The 19,959-nt window shown below is 40.9% G+C and overlaps 1 protein-coding gene across 2 annotated transcripts in view; it reads left to right on the forward strand.

Annotated features, from left to right (window-relative positions):
- LOC147684136 (cytochrome P450 2J2-like) overlaps positions 1–19,959 on the forward strand; it is a 90,949-nt gene that overhangs the window by 33,410 nt on the left and 37,580 nt on the right. For both annotated transcript variants that reach the window (XM_086944527.1, XM_086944526.1), the window contains exons 3-4: positions 7,903–8,052; positions 13,886–14,046. In XM_086944527.1, the coding sequence (XP_086800653.1) occupies positions 7,903–8,052; positions 13,886–14,046 (311 nt within the window). The remainder of the gene's footprint in view (positions 1–7,902; positions 8,053–13,885; positions 14,047–19,959) is intronic.

The raw sequence follows: 19,959 nt of genomic DNA on the forward strand, positions 1-19,959 counted from the left end.
TCCGCAGTTTGTTAGTAAAGAATTTGTGTCTTTTCTTGAAAGGTGTGGCACTGTGCACAAAAGGGTGTCAAATTATAATCCCCAGGCTAATGGTCAAACGGAACGCTTCAATAGGGTTATTAAGGAGTCCATCCAATTGGCCATTAAAAGTGATTTGGATTGGAGGAGAACTTTGCGTGCCACTTTATTGTCTTATCGAACCTCGCCTAATTCTGTTACGGGTTTTTCTCCATTTGAGATGCTTAGAGGTAGGAAACCTGGTTCAAAGCTTCTTCCTTGGTGGATGAAAGTTAAGCTTCCTCGTGAGACTTCAGTTGACTTTTCCAATGTAAGGGACAGGGTTTTGAAATACCAGGAAAAGATGAAAAGCAGCATTTATCATTAAACAACCGTAGTAGGAAGATCAAGGTTGGAGATTTTGTGCGAGTTAAGTTTGGTAGGTCTGTTGGTAATAAATGGAACAAATGGTCTGATCCATGTAAAGTTACAGAAATATTCTCCAAAGCAGTTAGAGTTGAGGGGGGTAAAGTATGGAATTTTAGAAGAGTTTCTTTATGTAAATGTTTGAATTTGGAGGAGGACCGACATCCAGGTTCGCCTTCTACCAATGATGATCCAATTTTGGATCATTCTGATTTCAAATTAAAGAATTCTGTAACGAAAGATGATGTGTCTTACCCCGCCATGCTAGATACCTTTGGGTGTGAGAACCAAAATTTGGATTGTTCTATTCCTGTCATGGATAATTCCATTCAAAATGACCTTTCTAGAGTTGTTAATAATGAAAATGTTGACAATATTGCTTCACTAAATACTGATGTTACAGTTTTAAGGAAAAGTGCTTGTGTTAAGCAGATTCCTGTAAAGTTGCGTGATTACTTTTTATTGAGTTTTTTTTTATTTATTTTTTATTTTTGGTTTTTTTGTTTTTTTTGAAAGGGGGAAGGTGTGTAGCATTCTTATCTTCCTGTTCTTTTAGAATTGTTATGTTACATTCCTGCTTTAACATTCTATATGTGGACTCTGTAGCAGTTATGAGTTAGCATCTGTTCGAGGTGGTTGTTTAAGCTGTCTCTTTGCAATAAACTTCTTACTACCAACTTGCCTGCCTTATAGGAATACATCACATCTCTTGTGTCACATGCAGCTGAAAAACACTTTAATGGGATCAAATGTAGAATACTCAGGGTCCTATTACAAATCTGGCGATCTGACGACCGCCAGAATCAGGGTGGTGCGATGGTGGCGGATCCAGCCACCAATGCACCCGCAGTCCAACTGCCCCATTACAACTTGGACAGTCGGGCTGGCCTGGGATGGCCAGCTCCACCAGGTAAACACCATTCCCTGGTGCTGGAGCTGCAGTCAGAGGCCTCAATATGCTTTTCAGGGACACCACAGTCTCACCAAGCATATTACAAGTTTCCTCTCCTCTAGAGTTTAGACGGAGGAAACCAGTAGGGCCCCCCTGTGCCTCAACTTCATGTGCATCACACAGAGGGGCATAGCATGTGCAGAAAAGTTTCTTCGGCCCTTCAGAGTATTTACTGCACCATAGAAGAGTTCTACCTTCCTACTTGTCCTCCTAATTTTGTCTTGTTGACAGCAGCTTTAAATTATAGTTGACTCAAATTCCATTGGGCTCAATTGCTAAATTCCATATTTCCATATAGAGATTATTTTGATTGGCTTTGCTGATGTGAGATATTCAGCATGTTTGTTAATGTTGTTTTCCCCCTAAAAATATTATGTTAGGAAATGTAAAAACTTCAATAAAAATGATTTAAAAAAAAAAAAGGAAATGTAAAAGTCATATTAAACAAAAGTGTTTTTTAAATGACTTAAAAATAGGCATTTATAATCTCTGGTTGTTTTGTAGTGTTAGCAAGAACCATTGTCCCATTTGATGTAGTTGTACTAAAACTGACAACAATGGGTGTGAGATAGGCAATGTTTAGGACACAACTTGTATGTCATATGACATTCTGACAATGATAGTTCAGTACCTCACTGAAGCACACATAGTTGTGTTTATGTCTTTAGCCCAGTGGTTTTTAGCCCAGTGGTTTTTAGGTCCCGGCATTCAAAGCCTATTGTCAAAAACCTATTGTCTACAATACAATACATAGGCTGGGCTTTGGATCAGCCTCTTGTTCATGACTGAACAGCTGCCTTGTCTGTCTCAGTTCGATGCTCCTGGTTGCATGACATTTCGTCCTATTCTTGTTTTTAATCCCACACGGGAGCATCGCCTCTTTATGATTGTTTTGACTGGATGACTTTGATCCTTCTGATGTGTACATAATAGTACTATTTTTTTCATTTGTGTTTTAGTACTCCTTAGGGGCACCTGGTTTTCCTTGCTGTCGCCCTCATCTGCACTATATCTTGTCACTGGGACACTTGCTTCTCCAATAATCTATTGCTCTCCAACCCCTGCCTTCCTGTCCTCACTTTATTGTTTTTTTTAATTGAATTATTTTTGTGTGCGCCCAGCAACTGCACACTGCATGCTTCTGTCTAGTTACATGGCATTATCAACTTTATAATTTATCATTTCAAAATTGGCGTTCTCAATCTTGTAATATTAAATTAATCATAAAGTACAACAAAAATAATCAAGATTACATGGCGGCTATGGATTCATATGCATGCACCCTTGTGGGCAACCATCATGAAATTATTTTTTATACTTCGTGGAGAAAAAAAATCCCAGCTGGCTATCCTGTGTGCCCATGCATGCATACACAAGGTCAGACATTTTTCATTGGTTTTAGCCTCGAAGTATGCCAAACTAAACAGGCATTGGCAAAACCAATAGCTCTGTGCCCTCATTTAAAAGGAAAAGACCCTTGCCAATACTTGTTATTGAGTTGGGTTCAAAGAAGCACCAATTCACATCCATGATATAACCTTCGCCTACAGCAGTTGTCCATAGACCCAGGCTGAAAACTATATGCTCTTTGAAACTGTGGTTTTATATATATATCGTTAGAAAATAGTTATTTGTATGAATATAACTTGCCTTGGAGCATGGCATTATTTGAAACGTGTCCCTCATAATGTGCCCTCCTTTTTGCGCCAAATGTTTTCACGTGAGTAAGGGAAAGGAATTCTTTATTCATGAGATTGTAACCTAACTCGAACCTAACCTTGAATTTTGAAACCTCCAGAAATATAGGCATGTTTGGTGAAGTATAGATCTCTTCAAATTGTAGGTTATTTGGGCCCGATTCACAGAACTAACTTAAGACAAAATCCTATACTTACTACTTTTGGTATTCACAGAAGTTAGGATTTTGTCTTAAGTGTGTCTTAAGACAGACTTAAGACAGACTTAAGTTAGGATTTTGTCTTAAGTCTGTCTTAAGCCTGTCTTAAGACAAACTTAAGACAAAATCCTAACTTCTGTGAATACCAAAAGTAGTAAGTTTAGGATTTTGTCTTAAGTTAGTTCTGTGAATCGGGCCCATAGAGTTTGACGAAATTCAGTTTTCCCAGGCCCAACAGTGACCACACATCCAGCGAAATCCAACTTCTTCAGACTATGATAACAGTTTTAAATAGTGGAAGACCATCAATCAAGGCCATAAACTCTCCGAGTTCATAGAAATGAACCACATCCTGGAACTCTCCCAATCAGACTTCAGAAGCAACTACAGCACTGGGACCACTCTCCTCACCTCTACAGATGACATCTGCACCCTCCTCGACTGAGGCAAAACTGCAGCCTCCATCCTCCTGGACCTCTTGATCACCTTCATCACTGTCTCCCACCACACCCTCTGCACAAGACTCCATGACACCAGCATCTGTGACTATGCCCTAGAATGGATCAGCTCTTTCCTTACCGGCCGAACACAGAGAGTTAGACTTCCACAGTTCTACTCAGAACCAACGGGGATCAGCTGCGGAGTGCCTCAGAGAACCTCCCTGAACCCCATCCTCTTCAACATCTACAGGGCCTTGCTTGCATTCATCGTCAGAAGCCAAGGACTCAACATTGTCTCCTATGCCGACGGCACCCAGCTGTTTGTCTCCCTCACCGATGAACTCACAGACCCCAGGAGCAACTTCCAAAATGGGAAGAAGACAGTCACCACTTGGAGGAAGGACAGCTGCCTCAAGCTCAACTCAGACGAGAACGAAGTCCTCATCCTAGGCTCCACCCCTTCTGCCTGGGACGATTCCTGGTGGCTCACAGTGCTCTGGACCCCTGCCAAACCACAGATCACGCACGAAACCCCAGCTTCATCCTGGACTCCTCGCCCTCAATGAACCGTCAAATCAGCGCCGTCTCTTCTTCCTGCTTCCACATGCTCTGCCTGCTTCAGAATTTTCAAGTGGATCACCACCGCGTGTCCAGGAAAACAGTCATCCATTAACTGGTCAGCAGCAGACGCAACGCACTCCATGCCAGCTCCACCCAAAAAGTCTTAAAGAAACTGCAGTACATCCAGAACGCCTACCACCAGAGTCATCCTGAGCCAACCCCACCGCAGCCACAGCACCAGCCACCTGAGAGACCTCTACTGGCTCTGGATCAACAAAAGAATTACCTTCAAGCTACTCACAGATGCCTACAAAGCCCTCCACAGCTCCGGACCTTCATACCACAACCACCGCCTTTCCTTCTACTCACCCAGCAGACATCTACGCTCCGCTCCAACTGGCTTTGGTCACATCCCACAAATCTGCAGGACCACGGCTGGAGGAAGATCCTTCTACTACCTTGCTGTGAAGACCTAGAACTCTCTGCCTCTGCATCTCAAGCAATCACCGTTGCTGCCTCAATTCAAGAAGTAGCTCAAGACCTGGCTCTTCGACTGAAACACAGATCCCCTAGCTCCTTGAGACCCTAACAGGTGAGTAGTTGTACTTTACAAGAAACCTGATAGATTGATTGAAATACTAAACTGCTTCACCCCTATTTTGTCACCTGCACGAGGATGATCAGCCAGATTGACCGTCAGCTCACACATATATACATGTACTGGATGCGAAGGTCCACTGGGCTTGACAGCCACTCACTAACATTGGGATTACCCTTCCCTAAGGTGGTAATCTTTCAATAAAGTTTCCAAATACAGAATCCAGATGGGTTCTTTTTTGCAATTTCTGCAAATATAACATTGGTTCTAAAAGCTTTCAAAGTTTCTTAGAAGATACTGCACTAAAGTATAATGAACGATAATTACAGCCCATGTGTACTAGCATATTTTCTCATTGACACAGAATGGAAAACCCTGTGATACACCAGCCCCTAAATTCCTTAACATATAGTAGCGCGGTCAGTGAAACCACATAAAAATTTGAATTTTCAAAAAGTAGACCACTTTGATGTGTTTAACTTAAAGGAAGTGAAGAATCATACAGTAACTTATGAAAAACGAATGAATTGATAACATCGTCCAGTATCAAACAATCTAACAATCATACATTTTAAGCAATTTATTCTATATTGACTTTAAAAAATTCATTTGAATCTTTAAACAAAACCTTGCTTGACAGATTAGCCATGCCCAGTAGCTATGTACCAATTTGAAGTGTGTAGGTTGATTAAACCCTCTAACAATCATAGCTGCTTTCATTTATGTATTTGTGACACAGTAGGCCTGACATAAAAAATGTCTTAAGAATAAAGGGTAATATTAGCCCTTAGAATCATTTGTATCCTGTTGTTCATATTGTTTCAGCAGTTCATTGATAAATACAATGTATAAACATTTCCAGGTAGTCCCCATATGTCTTGTGACATCTCTAGTTTTCCCCATTGTCTAACAGACCTAATTTCCCAACCTCTTTTTGGTGTCTTGTAGAATATTTAAAGAAGAAGAATGTGCTGTGCCTCAACTGTTTCTAAATTATCACTTACTTTTAGACAGTTTCCTCAAAGATGGTAGAGGGCATGTCAAATGCTATTTCAGTAGTCTTGATCCATTTAAAAGTTTCAGCTCCATTCCAGTTCTAGGATTATTTTCACAAGAGATTCCCCAGCATGTCCAACTAGTTTTAATGGCTCAATCTTGCTATTCCCCTTTAGATCAGATACAATGAAATATCTGTTCTGCTTCCCAGAGGGTTTTGTTCAATATTTAGAGGCTGTATCACGTCCCTGTGATAATATTTCAGGTCAATCAATGCTCTATTCGACCTTTTTCTCCAACTTTTATGTAAGGTATACAAGGTTGTTTTTAATCCTGGTTTAAAAAAAATATTTTCAAAGTATTGGTCAATGTAGGCCTGCCCTCAGAATTCTTTTAACCTTACCCAATGCTGAGATTGTCTTGTATGTCAGGGCTTTTTAAAAATCTGTTGTGCAAGCTTGTAGGCCTATGTTGTCTTAACATTAATTTAACATGTATTGTTATCTTTTAACTATTGTTTGACCTGTTATTATAAATTATCATACATTATATTTGATGTAATATTAAATGTACTTTTATGGAGGTTATTATACCTCTGATTAAAGCTATTTATTGATCCATTGAGCCAATAAATCTAGTCTAAGCTGCTATAGTAAATATACTGACAATGGGTTAACAATTACAGCAGGTGCAGGATATACATTTAAATATAATTAACTACTGCTGCTGGCTGACCTGCCGCCAAGACTGGTGAAGTTACCACTGTTAACAGTTGATGCAGACATTGTGGTTTAATTTGAAGCACTTCCAACATGTGTAGGATGCCAGATATTGTGGTGCTGACAAGGTAGTCACACTTTGTGGATACCTTCCCTGGACCCAAACCCACTGGTGCAAACATTTTCAAACAGAAACAAGGCCTGGCATGTTTTCCACTAGAGTTGTCTTTACTAATGGACTCTTTTAAATAGGATTCTGCCGCTTCACATAGAAACCATTTCCACCCTGGAGTAGCACTTTAAATGTGGTGGATTTCCACCCTGTGGCTTGTCAGAGAAGAAATATCCACTACAATGGTAGTTGAAGGATCCGCTGCACAAACTTTAAATCAGGACTTAAGGGCCTGATTTAAAGTATGGCAAAAGGGCCCGTTGTCTGTCAGGGAGGAGGAGCAATTAGCATCACCACCCAGACTGGACGACCGCCCTCCATATTTAGAGATCTTGGCCGGCCCTCTGGAGATCTCTCTTCCTTGAGAGGAGCCACATTCAATGTGGTTTCTTTGAAAGCCCTGAAATCTTGGTGGGTAGCTGCTGTATTTTAGGTGGGCTGCTCAGAAAACTTTTTTGTTCTTCAAAAACATACTACTAAAGGGGGAGTTTGTTTAAAAAAAACAAAAAATTAATCATCTGGACAGTCTTGGACTTTCCTTCCAGTGTGCCGGGATCATTTCTTAATTTTTTCTTACCAGGAAACAGAAAAAAAACACAACGGACTGTCCACTCTGAATAGGGTGCATAGTTTGATGTACCTACACAGATGGCCCCAACTCCGTCTGGCAATCAGTGTAGGTTTCCCATTGGCAGAGGTAGTGGTGTCATTGCTGTTGGAAACATGATATTCTGTCGAAGTCTAAATAGAGTGGGGAAATTATCAGTTTAACTCACAGAGTACTCTGACAAATTTGTGGTGGAGCACACTCCCCACCAAACTCTAAATTGGGCCCTAAGTCTAATTCCTGCTCAGTCGTCATACTTAGTGGCGCTATCTCAAGGATAAATATTTCCAGAAACCTTATGTGACTTGCGCTCCACAAAGGCTCAAGCATATGTTAGGCCATATGTTTTCATTGATCTGGATTATTCCCTTTCTGGTATCTGAAGTGCATGCACAGGCTGTGACAAGTTTGGTGTAGTTCAACAACAAAAATGCTTTGTTTTGGATATTTCTCAAAGCCGAGTTTTATGGTACACTGTTTAGATACGCTTTTTTTAAGGGTACATTCTGGATTATTGTTCTTTTCTGTTTGATTCAGGAGTCATCGTGACATCTGGGCACACCTGGAAACAGCAGAGACGTTTTGCCCTGTCGACCTTCCGAAATCTAGGGCTTGGTAAGAATGGTCTGGAGCACAGGATTCAAACAGAAGCACAGCACCTGCTGGAAACCTTCAGCAGGGAGAAAGGTGTAGTATGATATTATTAGATAGCTTGTGGATAAACAAGCACTTAAAGAATGCAAGCTAGACAGATAGGTACATTGTAGATGTAGGAAATATGGACTAGGTTTTCAATCATGTTTCTCTTTTATCCATCCTTTTGTGTTCAGGTGGCTCTTAGACATTGTGTTTTCACATGTGTCAGCAGCATTCTTTTATTAATAGTGTTTGCAGACCGAATAATTACAAGCTCTAGGGCCATGGAATTGCTTTACCTGAAGCCCCAGAGGATACCACATTGGACCGCCATAGTTGCTGTGGAGGTCTGTGGACCACCAACTGGTGGTCCATCCGACGTATTACACTTTAGCAGTTGGACCGCCACAGGACCGCTGCAACCACAGAGAATCCTGGATCCAGCGGCGATGGTGCAGTAGTCAGAGACTGTAATATGCTGGTGGTGCTGCTGCAGAACCGCCAAGCATACTATGAGTTGCCTCACTGCCATCATTTCCATGGTGGTGGGCCCAACATGGAAAGCATGGGGGTGAGGAAATTCAACCTCTGTGCATGGGAGTGTATGCAGGAGGCACATGGTGTGCCCCCCTGTATTTCTAGACCCCCTGGTCCTGCATGGGAAGAAGTGCATTTCTTCCCATGCAGGAACGTGCTGCAGCGTTCCTATATCGGTGCCTTTTATTTACGGCTCACCTTTGAGCCTTAGAAAGATACCGCTGTGGGACTGCCGCTGTACTGACCACCCGCCAGGATTAAACTCATAATCTGGCAGGCAGTCTGACTACGGGGTTGGTGGTCTTCCTGCAGGATGCGGGTGTGGTGGCCGGCAGGAAGACAGCCAAATTCATAATCAGCCCATAAATCTTTTACCTGCTTGCAGTCTACATCACTATGGACTATTCAGTCTTGTTTCAGCAGCACACAACTATAAGAAGGCCTGTCCTGGCATTTGATGCAATGAGCCCATTCGCTTCTCATCAATTGCAGCCAAAAGGTCCAAATCCATTCATTTGATTCCTTCATGTGGCTTGTGTCTTTTGGCATTCCTCAAGGACCATCTCTCTCACGCCTTTTGTTCAACATGTACACAAACCCTGGCTCAACTCATTGAGCATTAAAAGTTGATCTTCCAAATGAGTGTTGATGACACAAAAATCCACTTCCATTCAGATATTGGGACTGGCAAACCAACCATTACTTTGCTTCTGGAACCTGTGGACCAGTGTATGAAGGACAGGCAATTTTGCATGAATGGCACCAAGACCCCAGTCGTCAGAGTCACTTAATCTAATTAACCGCTGTTCAACTAGCCTTCAGGCCTTCAAACCCTACCTTCCCACTTGTCTAAAGTAAGACACTTTGGAATTCTTTTTGCTTCCAATCACTCTTTCAATTTGTAGATAAATTCCGTGGCAAAGGTTGTAAATATTCAGCTCTTTCTTTCTGAAAAAAAATCCACGTCTCGATACCCAAGAGAGAATGAAGTTGTTAAAAGCCCTATTAGTTCTAGCACATCTGTTCACATTAGACCTAGCACATCTGTTCTAATGTAACATGGTCAAATCTAGTCTTCCAAAACAATTCATTGCAAGACCCCAATGGCTTCAGAACCAGGCTCAGATTTTATAAGCGAAACAAAATCACACCTGCTATCACAACACTTAGGATCCTGTGTCCTGTCCCTGAAGCATACTTTGTAAAGGTCCGTATACCTACTTCACCTTACCACACCACACAGGATCCCTTCACTTAGTTTCCACCCTCCGGATCAATGGTTAATCATTCAAGCAGCTGGAACAAGGTGGAAGAAAATTGGTCATACACAGACCTAAACTTTAGAATGATTTCAGCCAAAATTGTAGATTCAAACCCAACTACATGCACTTTAGGAAACATTTGAAAACTGAACTACTCAGAATTGCCTTATATTGAACTCAATACAGAACAGAGAACATGCTTGAAGAATAAATTAATTCAGACATTTAGAAATCCCTCTCTATCCCACAGGGAATTGTAGACAGCATTATTAGATGGTATGAATCATTTCAGGAATATTTTGTGGTCTTGTTTAGGTTCTCAATTGAATAGATATGTATAAGCTTTATTTTGACAGCTTGTGTCATAAAAACACCAGTTAAAATAATAAAAAAGGGATATAAAGATAAACAACTCATGCAATAGCTTGGTACAGTTAAATATACTATTGTTCTTATGGGCATCTGCAACAGAGCCATATGAAATTCGACAATGATAAAAAGCAATTTTAAAACAACGATAGAGTAGTAAAACATACTTTAAAGCAAATATTAATGAGATGAAGAAGAAACGGCACAGTGCTTTCACTTTTGTGGCCTATACAACTAGGCCCTGTTCCCAATACCCAGGGTGTCTTATTATTGATGATTCCAACCCTCCTCAGGGCAACATTGCAAAGAGGCTAAAATCACTAAAGTGCATGTGCTTGACGTATGTGTAAAAGCATAAAATGCCACCCAGTCAGCCCTTGTGTGGCTAAGTGTTGTCCCAATCCTGGAGGATACTATGATATTCCTAACTGAGCCTTCTGTCTTATAAGCCGTGCATGGCTTAAGAACTTGGCTACTCCACAAGCAAAAAGTGGTCTACAGTCCGATCTTAAAATGCGCAAGGTGACCCAATGGTTCCGTGTGCCCAGTTGGTGGCAAATCAGTGTTAGCCATTTTAGCTTCAGTTTGGTGTATGCCAGACAGGCAAACATAACATGGGCAACACTTTCCACTGGGTTGTTGCAGCATGGACAGTCCTTGGATGTTGAATTGTGTGGGTGGCAATTAGCTGTTGCCTTGCAGACAGGAAGTGTTCTAAACCTAAAATGGATGTACAAACATCCTGTCCGAGGGACCTGGATTATGTCTAGATAGGATTCAAGGTGTCCATTCTGTTTGTGGAGATGGAACTATAATTAATCTCCCCATGTTAGGTTTGCTGAGTTCTTGCTGATCCACCCATTCCCAGTAATGTTGTTCGAGTGTGTCTTTCCTCGGTGTATCCTGCTTGGCCCACTGGGCTTAAAGCCCTAATGCAAACATCAACTTTCTGGCATTGGTGATCCAGCCTACCATATTACTTGTATCTAGCCGAATAACCTCAGATAGAGCTTCCGCTTATGGTAGGAGTTCTGGGGTCCGCCTAATGTGAGCCAAAAAAAGCAGCGTGCGAAGCCTCGCTATATCACCAATGCAACGCCTACCCATATTGAGCATTAGGGAAGTGAGCTGGATGTTTCGGGGCAGCATCACTAAATGCCTTCGAAATTCATGCTCTGATCTACAAAGATCATGGATCTTGTCAAATCCCCACAGCTTTGCACCATACAGAGCTGTGCTAACAGCCATTGTGTCATAGACCTGAAGGGTGGGGTCTACCGGCCTGCTAAGTGAAGTGCAATGCTCCATTCCCAGTGAGCCTGTTACTCGCTTATAGCCCAACAGCATCTTAGGTGGGGCTTCCACAACATTTTGTCTGAGAGTCGAATAACAATATAGTCAAAGTTCTCAACTCTTTCCAGGGGAGTCCCACCTAGCAGAGGACTGCCTTTGTAGGACCTGTGGGGTTGAAGGCCATACATTTGGTTGTAGACGTGTTAATAACCAACCCCCTGGTGTCACAGAAGGAGAGGAATCTGCTATGTAACTGCTGCAACCCCGATGGAGTCTTTGACACCAGCAGGGCGTTGTCTGCAGACAAGACGGTTGGTACCTTGTTGCCCCCCATGGATGGAGCCTCTGCTGGTTCTGCTTGCAGAAAGCTCACCACTCCATTGATATAGAGAGAGAAGTCCCCTACTTACTGGGATGTGATTGTTCAGTTGCCCCTGCACTCACCCATCTGATTTTGTGTGTAGTTCCCTTTGTGTAGCCGAACTACAAATTAAGGATGGGTGGCGGCATGCCCGTATCTTTAGCGCCAACCATAGTTTGCCCCTGGGAACTAAATAAAAGGCAGCCCTTAATTCGATGAAAGCTAAGTAAAGACTGCCCTTGCCAATTGTTACCACTTTCCAAAAGATGAGCAAAAGCCAAAATGCCTGATCAATGGTCCCCGTCTTTACCCTAAAACCAGCCTGATACTGGGATAAGATTGCAGTATCGTCCACCCACAGTAGGATCCTCTTCAGCACAACTCTGCAGAAGACCCTCCTTAGAGCCTTAATCAGGCTAATGGGCCTATCGTTTGAGGGTTCATCTCTAGCTCCTTTCTTATAGAATGGGACCACCTCTGGGCCCTTCCAAGACGCTGGGAATGGGGCACTGCTAGCTATTGCATTGGACAAGATTAAAATATAACGGTCCCAGTTTGGAATGTCAGCTAAATATCGATCCCCGGGATTCCATCAGGGCCTGCAGCTTTGGACTGCACTATTCTACCTACTGCAGCCTCTATTTCTCCCTAGATGAAAAAAGCATCCTCCGCAGGGATGCGATAGAAGTTAGCTGTCTCCTCTGTGGGCATGTCTCCAGAGGTTGTATAGAGCTTCCAAAAGTGCTCATACCATTCCTTACCGGTGATAGAGTTGGGGGTGATTGGGCTCCTGAAATACTACCCAAGGTGACTAAGGACCCGAATGACTTAGAGTCCTTCGCTGTGCTGGCTTCTTTAAGCTGCTGTCAGCTGGATTCATCACAAGCCATTTTTACTGTGTGCGAGGTAGCCTTGTAGTGCTTCCTAGATGCTTTAATCCGAGGGCCGTTGTTAGCTTTGATTGGTATAGCTAGAAGGCATCGGTCACATCTACAATCCTTTGTGTACCATGAATATGTTCCTCCTGATGAGATGCTGGACATCTGTTCTGGCCTAGGGGCTAAAAAGTATGAGCTAAGTTAGATGAAAGTTCCTGAGTGAGCCATGGCTACATCAGCCATTCCACATTTGCTAGCAGCCAAAGACTGGAGCTCCGAAGTGCCTACTAATAGGTCATGCTGAATACCTTTAACCTTGTTTTCTTGTAAAGCGACCTTTTGCCATTTTAAGGATCTCTTGTTGTTTGAGGGAAGGACCTCTCTGGTTTAGAACAGGGGTGGGCTGCACACAAAATAGTAAGATGATTTCCACAGAGGGTTCATACTTAAACAAAGAGGATTATGGTTGTTCTCTGTTATTGCACCCACTTTCATGTCTACCAAATCTCTCCAAAGCCTCACATCAAGAAGAATGTAGTCACTGCGGAATGGGCAGCTGACTGTTATACGTGTGTGCGGCGTGCTTGTCCAACAGGATTCTACCATTAACTGCCCACAGACCAAACTCAACGGGCCCGATTCACAGAAGCAATCTTAGACAAAATACGAAACTTACTACTTTTGGTATTCACAGAAGGCATTTAGTAGTAGTAAAGTTAGGATTTTGTCTTAAGTCTGTCTTAGGTCTGTTTTAAGTCAAACTTAAGTCAAATTTAAGACAAAATCCTAACTTTACTACAACTAAATGCCTTTTGTGAATACTAAAAGTAGTACGTTTAGGACTTTGTCTCACACTAGTTATTTGAATCGGCCCCTATATTTAGGGTTGAATATGTATACCTTCCCCATATATTTTTTGATGAAAAATCCCTTGTGTATGTGTTCATGCGATAGACATACCCTTGCAAATCCTCTTGTTCATGCAAATAGCGCAAATGTGTAGGTAAGCCAAGGTGCTGACCACTGCATATCCATTTATTCTCTGTGTAATCAGTGAGTACTTTCACTACCATCGGATTCAAGTTGCTTCTTCACTTCATATTTTTCCCTTGTTTTGGGCCACAGTTCAGGTTGGGTTTGCCCATTTCTTTTCTCCTTTTACTAATTGTTTTTTTTTTTTTTAGGGAATCCCATAGACCCCTCACAGAGCCTCGTCCATACTGTGTGCAATGTGATTTCTGGTGTAGTTTTTGGACATCGATTCTCTATAGAGGATCCCATCTTCCACCAGCTCTTGGAGGCTGTCAATCTAACCATCAGTGCTCAGAACTCCTTCCTCAGATGGGTAAGACTCTCAAGTTTAAAATTGAGTTTATTAAGAGAAAAGTAACAATACATTAGAATAACAAAATGCAACTGTTTCGTTGGGGGATAATTATGAGGGAAATAGGCAAATGATTCAAAGAAAATGTTGACTGATTATAAGTATAATATATAGGTTGAAATAAATGAAAAATGCATTGTAGAAAAATAAGATGATCAGAAGTGGGAAGTCAGAGAGGCTGTAGAACCTCCTGGGTGTTGGGTGGAGGGGCAAAAGACACAATGGCAGAATGATCAAAGAACTGAAGATGCAGCGTCAAATCGATGATTATGAAAGGCTACATACCATCACACTTTAGATAATAATTGCGTAGAGTCTTTCCAATTTCGAGGATTTGCTGAAAGGCAATTCCTAACAATAGGTCCAATATCTTCATGTTAGATGAAACATGTACCCAAATGTTGGAAATACTTCCTAAAAATACATTAGAAAAAGAATAAGATTTATTCAAATGAAATATAGAATTAATCTGGCACGAAACCTGTGACCAAAAAGGAGAACCAGAGGGACAAGTAAAAAAGTAGGTTTTTCAAATCAACTGGTTGCGTCAAATAAGTCCAGCAGGGCTCTGGGATGTCCTGGTTAATCTTATGTAGGAACTCAGGTCTCAGGAAAAGAATATTATAACTGAATACAAGTGTTTGCATTATTTTGGCCACCTGGGAAGATTTTCTAATCTTAATCCAAATCTGTTTCCAAATAGATATGGGAAAAATGGTAGAAAGGCTCTTATCCTATGCCACTTCTGTATTAGATTTAAGTATATTAATGGAGATATCTAGTAGGTGTGAATAGATATTGGAGGCCTTAAGGTGTACATGTAAAAGATTAGCCAAAGGTAAAGGTGTAGAGACGATGGGTGTAGAAATTGATGTGAACTTATTGCATGCTTGAGAAATTGTATTTTGTAGAGTGTTAAACTTACTGCAAAAGGTAATTGGGAGACCAAAAAGTGTCTGAGCTAGTTCTGCAGAGATAGAGGAGTCTTGTTCAAACAAAAGTGTTTTTGAAAATGGGAGGGTTATGCTTTTGAGGTTTACGCATGAATGTTAAGAATTAGTTAAATGAAAAAGGGGATGAAAATGTACATTCTAAATCAACCCACAATGGAGTATATAATAAGGATGGTTTAATCCTTTGTGTGGATTGCCGTAATGGTCAAGATTTGTGGTATTTAGAAAAATCAGGGAAAATGTTCTTGTACGACTTAAGAGGGATAGTGAGAGGAATGTTAGAGAGAGTAAAGAGGATGATGGGAACCAGCATCATGTTGTTAGTGTCACATCAACCCCACCAAGACAGATGTAGAGATTGCCATCTACTGGTCAGGAAAGTGATTTTCTGAATGCAGGTGTCAATATTATTTGAGGCTGAAGAAGTGAGGGATTTGGTGAATTGGAGACCAAGATATTTATGTTGTTTAGATTGTCGTTTAAAATGAGGGGAGAAGAAATCCTCCTTAAAGGTGAATTTGTTTAGGGGTAGAATTTTGTATTTGCTGGTGTTCAATTTGTAATCAAAGACAGAGGCAAAAGAGGAAACTTCTGAATTGAAGAAGGGTAGTGAGGAATAAGGTTGAGAAATAAAAAACAAAATATCATCCGTGTCTGTAGCTAATTTAACTTGTAGGGAGTTATGGGTGAAACCATGTATGTCATCATTTTGAGGGATCCTTGACAGGAATGGTTCTAGTGCTAAGTTAAAAGGAAAGGGGAGAGGGGAGAACCTTTATGGACTCATCTGTGAAGAGTGAAATAAGAGGATGTCAAATTGTTAACACAAATTGCAGGCTGAGGGGAGCTATAAAGAAGGGAAATTAAAGTAGTGATTTTTGAGCCATAACCAAACCTGTCTAGAGTATGAAATAGGAAAGACCAAATAATGTGATCAAAAGCCTTCACAGCAGCTAAGGCAAGGGCTGCCAAAGATTCAGACATGCCAGTTGATTTAGAAATAATGTCAAAGAACAAGCGAATATTATCTGAGAGATATCTTCCTTTGACAAAACCAGATTGCTCCTTTCCTGAAAGGTCAGGGAGAAACAACTTTAACTTGAAAGCTAGTGCTTTAGAGAAGATCTAATAATCTAAATTGAGAAATAGGTCTATAGATCTTGCAAAATTGTGTGTCTTTTGCTTCTTTCAAAAAGAGACATATGATGGCATCCAAAAAGGGGCCAGATGAGATGGCTGAGTTAGTAATGGTTGAATCAACGTATCAAGTTTGGGGAGAAGTAATTTGGGAAACTGTATGTAAAATTCAGCTGTAAAGCCATCAGATTTTGGAGCTTTGTCATTTTTGGAGGAAGAGCAATCCAAGGGGAAGTTCTATTTGAGTAATGTCAGTCTCTACTCTACATCTGAAAAATCTATTTGAGAGGAGTCTATTTTTTTAACTGAGTACAATTACCATAAAATTTCATGATCCAATGGGAGGTATTCCGGTGTGTAAAGAATAGTGTAGAACTTCTGGAATTGAGCAAGAATATCTGGGTCTTTGAGATAAATTAATCCATTCTCATCAATAATTGACTCGATGTAACCATCAAGGAGCATAGATTTTCTTTTAACAAGGCTGAAATGTGTAATAGCGCATCACCTTGTTGCTTTTCCCTCCATGATTTCCTTTCTCTCCAACACATATCCCTGTCTCTGCGATGGACTAAGTAAACAGAGCACCCTGCACTTTTTATTATTTTGTAAGTTGTACCGGAACCCCAGGGCATTGTATCTAAAACCTTTGTTGTTTTCCCAGAATATTAGAGCTTTTAAAGTGGCGATGAAGCATTTACGGCATTAGGAGATCCCTTCCTGTGTATAGATTTTGCACTTTTTATATTAAATACAATGATAATAAGGACAGCTTACTATAGCGGATCATGAACCGGTTATCCCTTTTGACTATACTACTTCAGATGATGACTGACTATCTTTTAATGTGTTTTTAGTAAGCATGGGCGTATTCTGCGAATCTGGCGTTCGCGAATTTGTGTATTTGCAAACTCGCAATCCGCAAAATCCGCGAATTCTCGTGAATTTGCGGATTTTTTTTGTGTGTCTTCGCAAGGGTTTCTGCCAGTTCGCGAGGGTTTTGTACCAGTTCGCAATTGCGAACTTACTTGTAGGCTCGCAACGGTCGCGACTATGTTGTTTCTACGTCTGGTTCATCATCACAGGTTCCCAGCACCCTCTGTTTCACCACTGCCACCCTCTGTTTCACCCATGCCACCCTCTGGTACATCAATGCCACCCTCTGGTTCATCATCACTGTAGATTATGGGGGGGGAAAGCAAGCACACCTGCCCTGCTTCAACTGACATGAATTAATTTGGGGTTGATTTATTAATGTGTCATTGTTTTAAAATTCCAGTCTGGCACCTGCTTCCTTATCTGTAATTTGCTTTCTGTTGCAGTGCAATTTTCTTTTCCAGGACCTTTGTGGCCTACTTGTAGCTATTTTATGAGCCTGCTGTCAGGGTCAGAGCAGGGTCATAGAATTGTTGCAACTAGCAACTGAACTCTGGAGGGGCCCCAGTCAGGAAGCACTACAGGGAATGGTTACTATTACTAATGATGAGTTTGAACTTTTGCACCTGCTGAGTGCTTTCAGTTTTGCAAAATTCGTTTTTCTGCAGAACAGCAACTGTAATGCCCCAAACTAACATAGGCAACTGAACTCTGGAGGGGCCCCTCAGGAAGTACTACAGGGAATGGTTACTAATGATGAGTGAACTTTTGCACCTGCTGAGTGCTTTCAGTGTTGCAAAACTCGTTTTTCTGCAGAACCGCAACTGTAATGCCCCAAACAAACTTACTTGTGAAAGTTGATTTCTAATCCAAAAGTGATCCAAAGAAAGTCAAAAGGCCTCAAATCCAAAAAAGTGCAGGCAAATGTCAACCTGAGGAGTTATTCTGATAAAAATCATAATTTTCAGAAGGTCTATGCTGCTTGCTAGTGGATTTCTTGTGCAGAATTGCAAATTTTGTAATTTCGTGAGTGCGAGATTGTTGCTGCCCGCCGCACCTACATGTTTGCAATTGCGAACTCTCGCGATGCGTCGCCAAACTCCCGCAGGATCCCGCAGCAAGATCCAAAATGGCGCAGCACTTGCAAAATATCGAGAAAAACAACTCGGCAAACGCTGAATGACGGTAAGTGAACGCCGCAGGCCGCAATATAGTATCACCAAGAAAAAAAATCCGCTGCGTGCGAATTTGTGGATTTTCGGTAAATTCTCAAGAGTTCGCGAATTGCGAATTTACCGAAAATCCGCAAAATCCACGAGCGGAACTGATTTTCCGCCCATGCTTAGTTTTTAGCAGTACTAAGATGATATGGATTTTATGATGTGACCGGCTTGTATTGTCTATATTTTATATTGGTATATTGTTTTTACAGATGTGCTTTTATGGTTGTTTTGTCTTCATAAAGATCTTGATCTAAACTGACTCGATCATGGTTTGTTTAGTTTAATTTTAAGATAATTTACTAACAGTTTGCAGATTTATTTTGGCCTCTGTAATACTTAGCAGTAGATTTGAGAAGATAAGAAGCTGCATATTCTGTAGAGATCTTATTAAAATGAAGCTTGGCGATAAAGAGTTGATTTCGAGAATGCTGAGTGAGAAGCGTAATAGATATGCTTCAGGCACAACATTTTCTCAAGAATTTGTTTAGATTGAGAAAGACGTCTTTTTTCTAGAAATTAAATTATTCATAAAATCTCGGTCTGAAGCTTTGAAAGCATCCCAGACCATGTTAAAGGAGAGTTCCGCTGTCTGGTTAAATAGAAAAAAATATTGGACAAAAGTAGTTAAAGAAGAGGTGAAAGTGGTGTTCAATGATAATGACTTATTAAAGCATCTTTTAGGAGTGTTAGGTTTGGATAAAATGTCAGAATGGACATATACCAGCGTATGATTAGAGTTTAAAATAGAGCCGATCTTGGATGATTGTAAGAATCGAGTGTGATGAAGTAATATGAAAAAATTATAAATTAGGGACTGTGTGTGGTGAATTGGAGAGAATAATGTATATTCCAGTAGAGGGGAATTACATAATCTCCAGGCTTCTGTTAAATGTTGCTGCTGGAAAGCATGAAAAAAAGCAGTTTGTGATTTCTGTGGTCTTTAATAAGATAAGGAGAGTCTGTCAAGAAAAGGGCCAGCAGGCAAGTTGACTCCCCTGTGAGAACTACATTGTCGTTTGGATACTGTAAGAGCTTCTGGAAGATCAAGGACCGAAATTTAGAATCAAGAGCAGTAGGACCATATAAATTTAAAAGAACAATCAAAACTTCCTCACTGTACAATTTAAGAAATAACCATCTTTCCTCCTTTTTAAGCCTTGTGACACAATATTGCAAGACTAGGCTTTTTCCCAATTTCAGGTGAAAAGAAAACTTCTCCAACCACCTCTTCCGTAAATTCATAGATTCAATATGAGAAAGGCGGGATTCTTGCACCTATATGGGCATTAAGCTTTAACAAATGAGTTTGTACTTGCTGTCTTTTATTTGGAGAGTTCAAACCCCATACATTCTAAAAAACACTGTAAAAACCATTGAGATAAAACAAATTGTAAAAAGACGACAATGGAGAAAGGAACCAACAAAGCCATAACAATGGTGAGAAGAATATTTCTATGAGAAAGGTGAAAAAAGTATGATATCCAGGGCAATATTAGCAAAAAGAGCGGGGAGGGAGACAGTAGAGAGAAAACAAAGAATAGAATAAAGAGTAGGTCTTAGAGAAGAGGAAGGAAGCCAACCAAGTAACAAAAAGGGGAACATACCTAACAATACTTTGATGAGAGTGGGAAGGAGACCACATGGAAAAGACAGCACATCTGACCTTTTAGGGGAGACATGGCACA

This window comes from Lissotriton vulgaris, chromosome 11 (genome assembly GCF_964263255.1).
Source record: "Lissotriton vulgaris chromosome 11, aLisVul1.2, whole genome shotgun sequence".
Taxonomy (NCBI): domain Eukaryota; kingdom Metazoa; phylum Chordata; class Amphibia; order Caudata; family Salamandridae; genus Lissotriton; species Lissotriton vulgaris.